The sequence below is a fragment of the Salmo salar genome, chromosome 16, assembly GCF_965601325.2.
Source record: "Salmo salar chromosome 16, fSalSal1, whole genome shotgun sequence".
NCBI lineage: Eukaryota > Metazoa > Chordata > Actinopteri > Salmoniformes > Salmonidae > Salmo > Salmo salar.
Window position 1 is genome coordinate 85,903,372 of NC_138306.1, and position 15,140 is coordinate 85,918,511.

Genomic DNA, 15,140 nt, shown 5'->3' on the forward strand with positions numbered 1-15,140 from the left:
TGCACATCAGTTACTCTGTTGCACATCAGTTACTCTGTTACACATTAGTTACTCTGTTACACATCAGTTAATCTGTTGCACATCAGTTACTCTGTTACACATCAGTTACACATCAGTTACACATCCGTTACTCTGTTTCACATCAGTTACTCTGTTGCACATCAGTTACACATCAGTTACACATCAGTTACTCTGTTACACATTAGTTACTCTGTTACACATCAGTTAATCTGTTGCACATCAGTTACTCTGTTGCACATCAGTTACACATCAGTTACTCTGTTACACATCAGTTACACATCAGTTACACATCAGTTACTCTGTTATACATCAGTTACTCTGTTATACATCAGTTACTCTGTTACACATTAGTTACTCTGTTACACATTAGTTACTCTGTTACACATTAGTTACTCTGTTACACATTAGTTACTCTGTTACACATCAGTTAATCTGTTGCACATCAGTTACTCTGTTACACATCAGTTACACATCAGTTACTCTGTTATACATAAGTTACTCTGTTACACATTAGTTACTCTGTTACACATTAGTTACTCTGTTACACATCAGTTAATCTGTTGCACATCAGTTACTCTGTTACACATCAGTTACACATCAGTTACACATCCGTTACTCTGTTGCACATCAGTTACTCTGTTACACATCAGTTACACATCCGTTACTCTGTTGCACATCAGTTACTCTGTTACACATCAGTTACTCTGTTACACATCAGTTACACATCCGTTACTCTGTTGCACATCAGTTACTCTGTTACACATCAGTTACACATCCGTTATTCTGTTGCACATCAGTTACTCTGTTACACATCAGTTACACATCAGTTACACATCCGTTACTCTGTTGCACATCAGTTACTCTGTTACACATCAGTTACACATCAGTTACTCTGTTGCACATCAGTTACTCTGTTACACATCAGTTACACATCAGTTACACATCCGTTACTCTGTTGCACATCAGTTACTCTGTTACACATCAGTTACACATCAGTTACTCTGTTAAACATTAGTTACTCTGTTACACATTAGTTACTCTGTTACACATTAGTTACTCTGTTACACATCAGTTACTCTGTTGCACATCAGTTACACATCAGTTACACATCAGTTACTCTGTTACACATTAGTTACTCTGTTACACATTAGTTACTCTGTTACACATCAGTTACTCTGTTACACATCAGTAACTCTGTTATACATCAGTTACTCTGTTATACATCAGTTACTCTGTTACACATTAGTTACTCTGTTACACATTAGTTACTCTGTTACACATCAGTTAATCTGTTGCACATCAGTTACACATCAGTTACACATCAGTTACACATCCGTTACTCTGTTACACATCAGTTACTCTGTTACACATCAGTTACTCTGTTATACATCAGATACACATCAGTTACACATCAGTTACACATCAGTTACACATCAGTTACACATCAGTTACTCTGTTATACATCAGTTACTCTGTTGCACATCAGTTACTCTGTTACACATCAGATACACATCAGTTACACATCAGTTACACATCAGTTACTCTGTTATACATCAGTTACTCTGTTGCACATCAGTTACTCTGTTACACATCAGTTATACATCAGTTACACATCAGTTACTCTGTTATACATCAGTTATACATCAGTTACACATCAGTTACTCTGTTATACATCAGTTATACATCAGTTACACATCAGTTACTCTGTTGTACATCAGTTACTCTGTTGCACATCAGTTACTCTGTTACACATCAGTTATACATCAGTTACACATCAGTTACTCTGTTATACATCAGTTATACATCAGTTACACATCAGTTACTCTGTTGTACATCAGATACACATCAGTTACACATCAGTTACACATCCGTTACTCTGTTGCACATCAGTTACTCTGTTACACATCAGTTACACATCAGTTACTCTGTTGCACATCAGTTACTCTGTTACACATCAGTTAGGCATCAGTTACAGATCCGTTACTCTGTTGCACATCAGTTACTCTGTTACACATCAGTTACACATCAGTTACTCTGTTATACATCAGTTACTCTGTTATACATCAGTTACTCTGTTGCACATCAGTTACTCTGTTACACATCAGATACACATCAGTTACACATCAGTTACACATCAGTTACTCTGTTATACATCAGTTACTCTGTTGCACATCAGTTACTCTGTTACACATCAGTTATACATCAGTTACACATCAGTTACTCTGTTATACATCAGTTATACATCAGTTACACATCAGTTACTCTGTTATACATCAGTTATACATCAGTTACACATCAGTTACTCTGTTGTACATCAGTTACTCTGTTGCACATCAGTTACTCTGTTACACATCAGTTATACATCAGTTACACATCAGTTACTCTGTTACACATCAGATACACGTCAGTTACACATCAGTTATGCATCAGTTACTCTGTTATACATCAGTTACTCTGTTACACATCAGTTACTCTGTTACACATCAGTTACTCTGTTACACATCAGTTGCACATCAGTTACACATCAGTTACTCTGTTACACATCAGTTACTCTGTTATACATCAGTTACTCTGTTACACATCAGATACACATCAGTTACTCTGTTACACATCAGTTACTCTGTTATACATCAGTTACTCTGTTGCACATCAGTTACTCTGTTACACATCAGTTATACATCAGTTACACATCAGTTACTCTGTTACACATCAGTTATACATCAGTTACACATCAGTTACTCTGTTATACATCAGTTATACATCAGTTACACATCAGTTACTCTGTTGTACATCAGATACACATCAGTTACACATCAGTTATGCATCAGTTACTCTGTTATACATCAGTTACTCTGTTACACATCAGTTACTCTGTTACACATCAGTTACTCTGTTACACAGCAGTTACTCTGTTACACATCAGTTACTCTGTTACACAGCAGTTACTCTGTTACACATCAGTTATACATCAGTTACACATCAGTTACTCTGTTACACATCAGATACACTGTTACACATCAGTTACTCAGTAACTCTCTCTTTCTCTTACCCTCCCTCCCTCATCTCGTCTCCTCCTCTCCTCCACTCCCCTCCCTCACTTATCTCCTCCACTCCTCCTCTCTCCCCTCCCTCATCTCCTCCTCTCCTCTCTCCCCTCCCTCATCTCCTCCACTCCTCTCTCCCCTCCCTCATCTCCTCCACTCCTCTCCTCTCTCCTCCCTCCTCTCCTCTCCAGTGGACCTCCTGGGTATGCCTGCAGCGTGTGAGGTCTTTGAGCAGCATGGCCTGAAGCAGAATGAGCAGCTGATGGACATCATGCAGGTGATGACGTGTCTGACCAGCCTCTATGAGAAACTGGACCAGCAGCATGGGAACCTGGTCAACGTCCCGCTGTGTGTCGACATGTGTCTCAACTGGCTGCTCAATGTTTACGACACGTACGTATAGTGCACAACACTCACGACACGTCCCTAACGACGCATCCCTAACGACGAGTCCCTAACGACGAGTCCCTAACGACATGTACGTATAGTACACAACACTCACAACACGTCCCTAACGACGCGTCTCTAACGACACGTACGTATAGTACACAACACTCAAGTCACGTCCCTAACGACGAGTCCCTAACGACACGTACGTATAGTACACAACACTCACGACACGTCCCTAACGACGAGTCCCTAACGACACGTACGTATAGTGCCAACACTCACAACACGTCCCTAACGACGCATACCTAAGGACGCATCCCTAACGACGAGTCCCTAACGACGCATCCCTAACGACGCATCCCTAACGACGCGTACGTATAGTACACAACACTCACGACACGTCCCTAACGACGCATCCCTCACGACGAGTCCCTAACGACACGTACGTATAGTACACAACACTCACGACACGTCCCTAACGACGAGTCCCTAACGACGAGTCCCTAACGACACGTACGTATAGTGCACAACACTCACGACACGTCCCTAACGACACGTACGTATAGTACACAACACTCACGACACGTCCCTAACGACGCGTCTCTAACGACACGTACGTATAGTACACAACACTCACGACACGTCCCTAACGACGTATCCCTAACGATGAGTCCCTAACGACGCATCCCTAACGACACGTACGTATAGTACACAACACTCACGACACGTCCCTAACGACGCGTCCCTAACGACGAGTCCCTAACGACACGTACGTATAGTACACAACACTCACGACACGTCCCTAATGACGCGTCTCTAACGACACGTACGTATAGTACACAACACTCACGACACGTCCCTAACGACGCATCCCTAACGACGAGTCCCTAACGACACGTACGTATAGTGCACAACACTCACGACGCGTCCCTAACGACGCATCCCTAACGACGAGTCCCTAACGACACGTACGTATAGTACACAACACTCACGACACGTCCCTAACGACGAGTCCCTAACGACATGTACGTATAGTACACAACACTCACGACACGTCCCTAACGACGCGTCCCTAACGACGAGTCCCTAACGACACGTACGTATAGTACACAACACTCACGACACGTCCCTAACGACGCGTCCCTAACGACGAGTCCCTAACGACACGTACGTATAGTACACAACACTCACGACACGTCCCTAACGACGAGTCCCTAACGACACGTATGTATAGTACACAACACTTACGACACGTCCCTATCGACGAGTCCCTAACGACGCATCCCTAACGACACGTACGTATAGTGCACAACACTCACGACACGTACCTAACGACACGTACGTATAGTACACAACACTCACGACACGTCCCTAACGACGCGTCCCTAACGACGAGTCCCTAACGACACGTACGTATAGTGCACAACACTCACGACACGTCCCTAACGACGAGTCCCTAACGACACGTACGTATAGTACACAACACTCACGACACGTCCTTAATGACGAGTCCCTAACGACACGTACGTATAGTACACAACACTCACGACACGTCCTTAATGACGCGTCCCTAACGACACGTACGTATAGTACACAACACTCACGACACGTCCCTAACGACGCATCCCTAACGACGAGTCCCTAACGACACGTACGTATAGTGCACAACACTCACGACACGTCCCTAACGACGCATCCCTAACGACACGTCCCTAACGACACGTACGTATAGTACACAACACTCACAACACGTCCCTAACGACGCGTCTCTAACGACACGTACGTATAGTACACAACACTCAAGTCACGTCCCTAACGACGAGTCCCTAACGACACGTACGTATAGTACACAACACTCACGACACGTCCCTAACGACGAGTCCCTAACGACACGTACGTATAGTGCCAACACTCACAACACGTCCCTAACGACGCATACCTAAGGACGCATCCCTAACGACGAGTCCCTAACGACGCATCCCTAACGACGCATCCCTAACGACGCGTACGTATAGTACACAACACTCACGACACGTCCCTAACGACGCATCCCTCACGACGAGTCCCTAACGACACGTACGTATAGTACACAACACTCACGACACGTCCCTAACGACGAGTCCCTAACGACGAGTCCCTAACGACACGTACGTATAGTGCACAACACTCAAGACACGTCCCTAACGACGAGTCCCTAACGACGCATCCCTAACGACGAGTCCCTAACGACACGTACGTATAGTACACAACACTCACGACACGTCCCTAACGACACGTACGTATAGTACACAACACTCACGACACGTCCCTAACGACGCGTCTCTAACGACACGTACGTATAGTACACAACACTCACGACACGTCCCTAACGACGTATCCCTAACGATGAGTCCCTAACGACGCATCCCTAACGACACGTACGTATAGTACACAACACTCACGACACGTCCCTAACGACGCGTCCCTAACGACGAGTCCCTAACGACACGTACGTATAGTACACAACACTCACGACACGTCCCTAACGACGCGTCTCTAACGACACGTACGTATAGTACACAACACTCACGACACGTCCCTAACGACGCATCCCTAACGACGAGTCCCTAACGACACGTACGTATAGTGCACAACACTCACGACACGTCCCTAAAGGACGCATCCCTAACGACGAGTCCCTAATGACACGTACGTATAGTACACAACACTCACGACACGTCCCTAACGACGAGTCCCTAACGACACGTACGTATAGTACACAACACTCACGACACGTCCCTAACGACGCGTCCCTAACGACGAGTCCCTAACGACACGTACGTATAGTACACAACACTCACGACACGTCCCTAACGACGCGTCCCTAACGACGAGTCCCTAACGACACGTACGTATAGTACACAACACTCACGACACGTCCCTAACGACACGTACGTATAGTACACAACACTTACGACACGTCCCTATCGACGAGTCCCTAACGACGCATCCCTAACGACACGTACGTATTGTGCACAACACTCACGACACGTACCTAACGACACGTACATATAGTGCACAACACTCACGACACGTCCCTAACGACGCATCCCTAACGACGCGTCCCTAACGACACGTACGTATAGTACACAACACTCACGACACGTCCCTAACGACGCATCCCTAACGACGAGTCCCTAACGACACGTACGTATAGTACACAACACTCACGACACGTCCCTAACGACGCATCCCTAACGACGAGTCCCTAATGACACGTACGTATAGTACACAACACTCACGACACGTCCCTAACGACGCATCCCTAACGACGAGTCCCTAACGACGCATCCCTAACGACGCATCCCTAACGACACGTACGTATAGTACACAACACTCACGACATGTCCCTAACGACGCGTCCCTAACGACACGTACGTATAGTGCACAACACTCACGACACGTCCCTAACGACGCATCCCTAACGACACGTCCCTAACGACACGTACGTATAGTACACAACACTCACGACACGTCCCTAACGACGCGTCTCTAACGACACGTACGTATAGTACACAACACTCACGACACGTCCCTAACGACGCATCCCTACCGACGAGTCCCTAACGACGCATCCCTAACGACGCATCCCTAACGACACGTACGTATAGTACACAACACTCACGACACGTCCCTAACGACGCATCCCTAACGACGAGTCCCTAACGACACGTACGTATAGTGCACAACACTCACGACGCGTCCCTAACGACGCATCCCTAACGACGAGTCCCTAACGACACGTACGTATAGTGCACAACACTCACGACGCGTCCCTAACGACGCATCCCTAACGACGAGTTCCTAACGACACGTACGTATAGTACACAACACTCACGACACGTCCCTAACGACGCATCCCTAACGACACGTACGTATAGTGCACAACACTCACGACACGTCCCTAATGACGCATCCCTAACGACGCGTACGTATAGTGCACAACACTCACGACACGTCCCTAACGACACATCCCTAACGACGAGTCCTTAACGACACGTACGTATAGTGCACAACACTCACGACACGTCCCTAACGACGCATCCCTAACGACGAGTCCCTAACGACATGTACGTATAGTACACAACACTCACGACACGTCCCTAACGACGCATCCCTAACGACGCGTCCCTAACGACACGTACGTATAGTGCACAACACTCACGACACGTCCCTAACGACGCATCCCTAACGACGAGTCCTTAACGACACGTACGTATAGTACACAACACTCACGACACGTCCTTAACGACGCGTCCCTAACAACAAGTACTTAACGACACGTCCCTAACGACACGTCCCTAACGACACGTCCCTAACGACACGTACCTAACGACACGTCCCTAACGACACGTCCCTAACAACAAGTACTTAATGACACGTACTTAACGACACGTCCCTAACAACAAGTACTTAACGACACGTACTTAACGACACGTCCCTAACGACACGTACTTAATCTTACATCTAGACGTTCCGCTAGCGGAACACCTGCTCCAATATCCAATGATAGGCGTGGCGCGAATTACAAATTCCTCAGAAATCCAAAAACTTCCATTTTTCAAACATATGACTATTTTACACCATTTTAAAGACAAGACTCTCCTTTATCTAACCACACTGTCCGATTTCAAAAAGGCTTTACAGCGAAAGCAAAACATTAGATTATGTCAGCAGAGTACCCAGACAGAAATAATCAGACACCCATTTTTCAAGCTAGCATATAATGTCACAAAAAACAAAACCACAGCTAAATGCAGCACTAACCTTTGATGATCTTCATCAGATGACACTCCTAGGACATTATGTTATACAATACATGCATGTTTTGTTCAATCAAGTTCATATTTATATCAAAAACCAGCTTTTTACATTAGCATGTGACGTTCAGAACTAGCATTCCCACCGAACACTTCCGGTGAATTTACTAAATTACTCACGATAAACGTTCACAAAAAACATAATTATTTTAAGAATTATAGATACAGAACTCCTTTATGCAATCGCTATGTCTGATTTTAAAATAGCTTTTCGGTGAAAGCACATTTTGCAATATTCTGAGTAGATAGCCTGGCCATCATGGCTAGCTATTTTGACACCCACCAAGTTTGGTACTCACCAAATTCAGATTTACTATAAGAAAAATTGGATTACCTTTGCTGTTCTTCGTCAGAATGCACTCCCAGGACTTCTACTTCAATAACAAATGTTGGTTTGGTTCCAAATAATCCATAGTTATATCCAAATAGCGGCGTTTTGTTTGTGCGTTCAAGACACTATCCGAAGGGTAAAGAAGGGTGACGCGCCCGGCGCATTTCGTGACAAAAAAATTCTAAATATTCCATTACCGTACTTCGAAGCATGTCAAACGCTGTTTAAAATCAATTTTTATGCGATTTTTCTTGTAAAAAAGCGATAATATTCCGACCGGGAAACCCTGTTTTCGTTCAAAGACGAAAAAATAAAAACATGGAGTCGTCTCGTGCACGCGCCCCCAGTCTCATTGTTCTCAGATCGACCACTATCCAAATGCGCTACTGTTTTTCAGCCATGGCCTGCAAAGTCATCATTCAACGTTCTGGCGCCTTCTGAGAGCCTATGGGAGCGTTAGAAAATGTCACGTTACAGCAGAAATCCCCTGTTTTGGATAGAGATGATCAAAAAGGCCAAGAAATAGTCAGAGAGGGCGCTTCCTGTTTGGAATCTTCTTAGGTTTTGGCCTGCCAAATGAGTTCTGTTATACTCACAGACACCATTCAAACAGTTTTAGAGACTTTGGAGTGTTTTCTATCCAAAGCTAATAATTATATGCATATTCTAGTTTTTGGGCAGGAGTAATAATCAGATTAAATCGGGTACGTTTTTTATCCGGCCGTGAAAATACTGCCCCCTATCCATAACAGGTTAACGACACGTCCCTAACGACACGTCCCTAACGACACGTCCCTATCGACTCGTCCCTATCGACGCGTCCCCTAACGACACTCACTAATTGATGAGTATCTGATTGATTGATATGATCGATTGATATGATTGACTGATATGATTGATTGATATGATTTATTGATATGATTGATTGACATCTGATTTATTGTTATGATTGATTGGTTTCACAGAGGAAGAAGTGGAAAAATCAGAACTCTGTCCTTCAAAACCGGCATCATCTCACTCTGCAAAGCACACCTGGAAGACAAATACAGATGTAAGTAGTGACTGATCTTTATATTACCTCACCTGAAAGACAAATACAGATGGAAGTAGTGACTGATCTTTATATTACCTCATCTGGAGGACAAATACAGATGGAAGTAGTGACTGATCTTTATATTACCTCACCTGGAGGACAAATACAGATGGAAGTAGTGACTGATCTTTATATTACCTCACCTGGAAGACAAATACAGATGGAAGTAGTGACTGATCTTTATATTACCTCACCTGAAAGACAAATACAGATGGAAGTAGTGACTGATCTTTATATTACCTCACCTGAAAGACAAATACAGATGGAAGTAGTGACTGATCTTTATATTACCTCACCTGGAGGACAAATACAGATGGAAGTAGTGACTGATCTTTATATTACCTCATCTGGAGGACAAATACAGATGGAAGTAGTGACTGATCTTTATATTACCTCACCTGGAGGACAAATACAGATGGAAGTAGTGACTGATCTTTATATTACCTCACCTGGAGGACATATACAGATGGAAGTAGTGACTGATCTTTATATTACCTCACCTGGAAGACAAATACAGATGGAAGTAGTGACTGATCTTTATATTACCTCACCTGGAGGACAAATACAGATGGAAGTAGTGACTGATCTTTATATTACCTCACCTGGAGGACAAATACAGATGGAAGTAGTGACTGATCTTTATATTACCTCATCTGGAGGACAAATACAGATGGAAGTAGTGACTGATCTTTATATTAGCAGCAAACTTGGCACCACATAGTGTAAAAACCCATGGCCAGATTGTTGATTTGTGTGTTGTTGTTGGTATAACTAGTACGTATATAGAGACAGTATCCATGTGGTCTAGTCTGTTAGTATGTTGGTATGTATCTCTTGACTTGGGTATTTACCTCGCTCCATTGCTCGCTGCCTCCCTCCCCCTCCCTCCCTCTCTCTCTCCCCCACCTCTATCAGTCCTGTTCCGCCAGGTAGCCAGTGCTACAGGGTTCTGTGACCAGCGGAGGCTGGGTCTTCTCCTCCATGATTCCATCCAGATCCCCCGTCAGCTGGGAGAGGTGGCCTCCTTCGGGGGCTCCAACATTGAGCCCAGCGTCCGCAGCTGCTTCCAGTTTGTATGTGAAGCTAGTAGCTGTGGTCCTAGCTATGCACACACACACACACACACACACACACACACACACACACACACACACACACACACACACGCACGGACGCACATACACACATGCTCTCACGCACGCACACACATGCTTACACACACACACACAAACAACGTACATATAACATACAGGCGTATAAACTACCTCACATTCCACACTACTGTGCTAAGCACATTCTGCAGATCACATGCATTTAATGGAAAACCATACCATGCACTGTGGGAAAATGTCTGACAAAGTGTCTCTTTAGGTAGAGATAGAGTCATTTGTATTTAATCAGTAGGTCTATACATTGCACTCTGAAAACACCATACAAAAAAAGATTAGAATAAAAAATAGGAAAAAAGAAGGACATCAGACAGGACTGCTGTGAAGATCTGAGTTGGAATCATCTTTCTAGATTATCCACAGCAGCCATTTTAGCCAAAGTACATCTGTTAGCCTGCTAGCTATGTTAGCCAAAATACATATGTTAGCCTGCTAGCTAGGTTAGCCAAAGAACATATTTTAGCCTGCTAGCTATGTTAGCCAAAGATCATATGTTAGCCTGCTAGCTAGGTTAGCCAAATAACATATGTTAGCCTGCTAGCTATGTTAGCCAAAGATAATATGTTAGCCTGCTAGCTATGTTAGCCAAAGTACATATGTTAGCCTGCTAGCTAGGTTAGCCAAAGAACACATGTTAGCCTGCTAGCTATGTTAGCCAAAGTACATATGTTAGCCTGCTAGCTAGGTTAGCCAAATAACATATGTTAGTCTGCTAGCTATGTTAGCCAAAGAACACATGTTAGCCTGCTAGCTATGTTAGCCAAAGTACATATGTTAGCCTGATATCTATAGCCTAATGAAACACCATACTGAATGTGTTAGCCAAAGTATATATGTTAGCCTGGTGGCTATGTTAGCCAACGTACACCTGTTAGCCTGGTAGCTATAGTGAATCACCATACTGAATGTGTTAGCCACAGTACATCTGTTAGCCTACAAGCTATAGTGAATCACTATACTGAATGTGTTAGCCAAAGTACATCTGTTACCCTGCTGTCTAGGTTAGCCAAAGTACATATGTTAGCCTGATATCTATGTTAGCCAAAATACATATGTTAGCCTGCTAGCTATAGTGAATAGCCATACTGAATGTGTTAGCCAAAGTACATCACTTAGCCTGCTAGCTATAGTGAATAACCATACTGAATGTGTTAGCCACAGTAAATCTATTACCCTATGGTGATCTGTAATCTATGGTCCATCTGTCAGCCAGTGGAAATAACTTCTCTACAGTCATCACTGCATCTGTTTCCAGCAGTAAATATGGCCATGGGAAAATATGTAGAGTGGAATGGAAAACCCCTGCTTTACAATCCAGGAGAAAACAGTAGCCTGAGAGTTTGTAGTTCTGTATTATTTTAAACTGGTAAAACAGCTTGTTTGTCCTAGAGTAATATAACACTTTATACATATCTTATACATATTTAGACTGTAAATACCACTGGTTTGTCCTATTAATCAAACCTTCCCTCTTGCTGACCGTAGCTCTTCTGTAATTGGTTGTATGTGTGTTAAACTATTTCTAATAGGCCAATAAAAAGCCAGAGCTGGAGGCTGCTATGTTCCTGATTGGTTATGTATTCTACTTCCTGTCTAACAGGCCAATAACAAGCCAGAGCTGGAAGCTGCTATGTTCCTGGACTGGATGCGTCTGGAGCCTCAGTCGATGGTGTGGCTGCCTGTCTTACACCGTGTGGCGGCTGCTGAGACAGCCAAACATCAGGCCAAGTGTAACATCTGCAAGGAGTGTCCTATCATCGGCTTCAGGTAGACAGACAGACAGACAGACAGACAGACAGACAGACAGACAGACAGACAGACAGACAGACAGACAGACAGACAGACAGACAGACAGGCTCTCCCTTTCTTTCTCTCTTGTTTCTTCTCAGTAGCCTTCTCTATCTCCAAGGGCAAGTCTCAAATCACACCCTATTCCCCATAGGCAGTGCACTACTTTTGACCATTGTCTATATTGGGCGGCCACAATTGGGCTCTGGTCATAAGTAGTGCACTATATAGGGTGTCATTGAGCTGTAGCCTCAGATTTTTCAAGCCCCTTTGTTCAATCCCAAAGTTTCCAAAGTTGACCCCAGGAACACAACTCCCTGACATCAACCTCAACCTTGAAGTTCACCTGACCTCTGTCCTCCCCCAGTGTCCCCTCTCTCTGTGTAACCTCTGTCCTCCCCCAGTGTCCCCTCTCTCTGTGTAACCTCTGTCCTCCCCCAGTGTCCCCTCTCTCTGTTTAACCTCTGTCCTCCCCCAGTGTTCCCTCTCTCTGTGTAACCTCTGTCCTCCCCCAGTGTCCCCTCTCTCTGTTTAACCTCTGTCCTCCCCCAGTGTCCCCTCTCTCTGTGTAACCTCTGTCCTCCCCCAGTGTCCCCTCTCTCTGTTTAACCTCTGTCCTCCCCCAGTGTCCCCTCTCTCTGTTTAACCTCTGTCCTCCCCCAGTGTCCCCTCTCTCTGTTTAACCCTGTCTGCCTCTCTCTGTGTAACCTCTGTCCCTGTCTGCCTCTCTCTGTGTAACCTCTGTCCCTGTCTGCCTCTCTCTGTGTAACCTCTGTCCCTGTCTGCCTCTCTGTGTAACCTCTGTCCCTGTCTATCTCTCTGTGTAACCTCTGTACCTGTCTACCTCTCTGTGTAACCTCTGTCCCTGTCTACCTCTCTGTGTAACCTCTGTCCCTGTCTATCTCTCTGTGTAACCTCTGTCCCTGTCTACCTCTCTGTGTAACCTCTGTCCCTGTCTACCTCTCTGTGTAACCTCTGTCCCTGTCTGCCTCTCTTCATCAGGTACCGGAGCTTAAAGCATTTTAACTATGATATCTGTCAAAGCTGCTTCTTCTCTGGCCGTGTAGCTAAGGGACACAAGATGCAATACCCCATGGTGGAGTACTGTACACCGGTATGTATACACTGTGTGTGTGTGTGTGTGTGTGTGTGTGTGTGTGGTAGTGTATTTATAACAGAGGGTAAATAAATCCCTGTGTTTGCTGGGCCATGAACCTGTAAAGAGGAAGTCAGTGTGTGTGGTGTATTTATAACAGAGGGTAAATAAATCCCTGTGTTTGCTGGACCATGAACCTGTAAAGAGGAAGTCAGTGTGTGTGTGTGTGTGTGTGTGGTAGTGTATTTATAACAGAGGGTAAATAAATCCCTGTGTTTGCTGGGCCATGAACCTGTAAAGAGGAAGTCAGTGTGTGTGTGTGTGTGGTATATTTATAACAGAGGGTAAATAAATCCCTGTGTTTGCTGGACCATGAACCTGTAAAGAGGAAGTCAGTGTGTGTGTGTGTGTGTGTGTGGTAGTGTATTTATAACAGAGGGTATATAAATCCCTGTGTTTGCTGGGCCATGAACCTGTAAAGAGGAAGTCAGTGTGTCTCTTTCCTACCAGTTGAATGTGGTTGTCAGAGAGTTAACACGACTTCACAACAGTCACATAAACCTGAATCAACAGGTTTCCATTCGCCAGTGCCCGCTGCTGAAAGTAGGGTGTGTGTGTGTGTGTGTGTGTGTGTGTGTGTCTATATGTGTGTGTCTATGTGTGTGTGTCTATGTGTGTGTGTCTATGTGTGGGTGTCTGTGTGTGTGTTTATGTGTGTGTGTGTGTGTCTTTATGTGTGTCTATGTGTGTGTGTTTATGTATGGGTGTCTGTGTGTCTGTCTGTGTGTATGTGTGTGTTTATGTATGGGTGTCTGTGTGGGTGTCTGTGTGTATGTGTGTTTGGGCGTGTCACTGTGTGTGTTGTGGATCTGTAGACCAGGGCTGTGAACAAGGGGTCTTTGTTCTGTGTCTGTGTGTATGTGTGTGTTTATGTATGGGTGTCTGTGTGGGTGTCTGTGTGTATGTGTGTTTGGGCGTGTCACTGTGTGTGTTGTGGATCTGTAGACCAGGGCTGTGAACAAGGGGTCTTTGTTCTGTGTCTGTGTGTATGTGTGTGTTTATGTATGGGTGTCTGTGTGGGTGTCTGTGTGTATGTGTGTTTGGGCGTGTCACTGTGTGTGTTGTGGATCTGTAGACCAGGGCTGTGAACAAGGGGTCTTTGTTCTGTGTATGTGTGTTTCAGACTACGTCAGGGGAGGATGTGAGGGACTTTGCCAAGGTACTGAAAAACAAATTCAGGACCAAACGATACTTCGCTAAGCACCCTCGTATGGGCTACCTCCCTGTACAGACCATCCTGGAGGGAGACAACCTGGAGACGTGAGTCACACACACACAGGGACAGGACA

General features: G+C 44.7%; 1 protein-coding gene across 10 annotated transcripts in view; it reads left to right on the plus strand.

Moving 5' to 3' along the window:
• Positions 1-15,140, plus strand: part of dmd (dystrophin) — a 424,484-nt gene that overhangs the window by 386,697 nt on the left and 22,647 nt on the right. For all 10 annotated transcript variants that reach the window (XM_082963114.1, XM_082963111.1, XM_082963108.1 and 7 more), the window contains 6 exons: positions 3,257-3,458; positions 9,611-9,696; positions 10,654-10,811; positions 12,508-12,674; positions 13,698-13,809; positions 14,975-15,111. In XM_082963114.1, the coding sequence (XP_082819240.1) occupies positions 3,257-3,458; positions 9,611-9,696; positions 10,654-10,811; positions 12,508-12,674; positions 13,698-13,809; positions 14,975-15,111 (862 nt within the window). The remainder of the gene's footprint in view (positions 1-3,256; positions 3,459-9,610; positions 9,697-10,653; positions 10,812-12,507; positions 12,675-13,697; positions 13,810-14,974; positions 15,112-15,140) is intronic.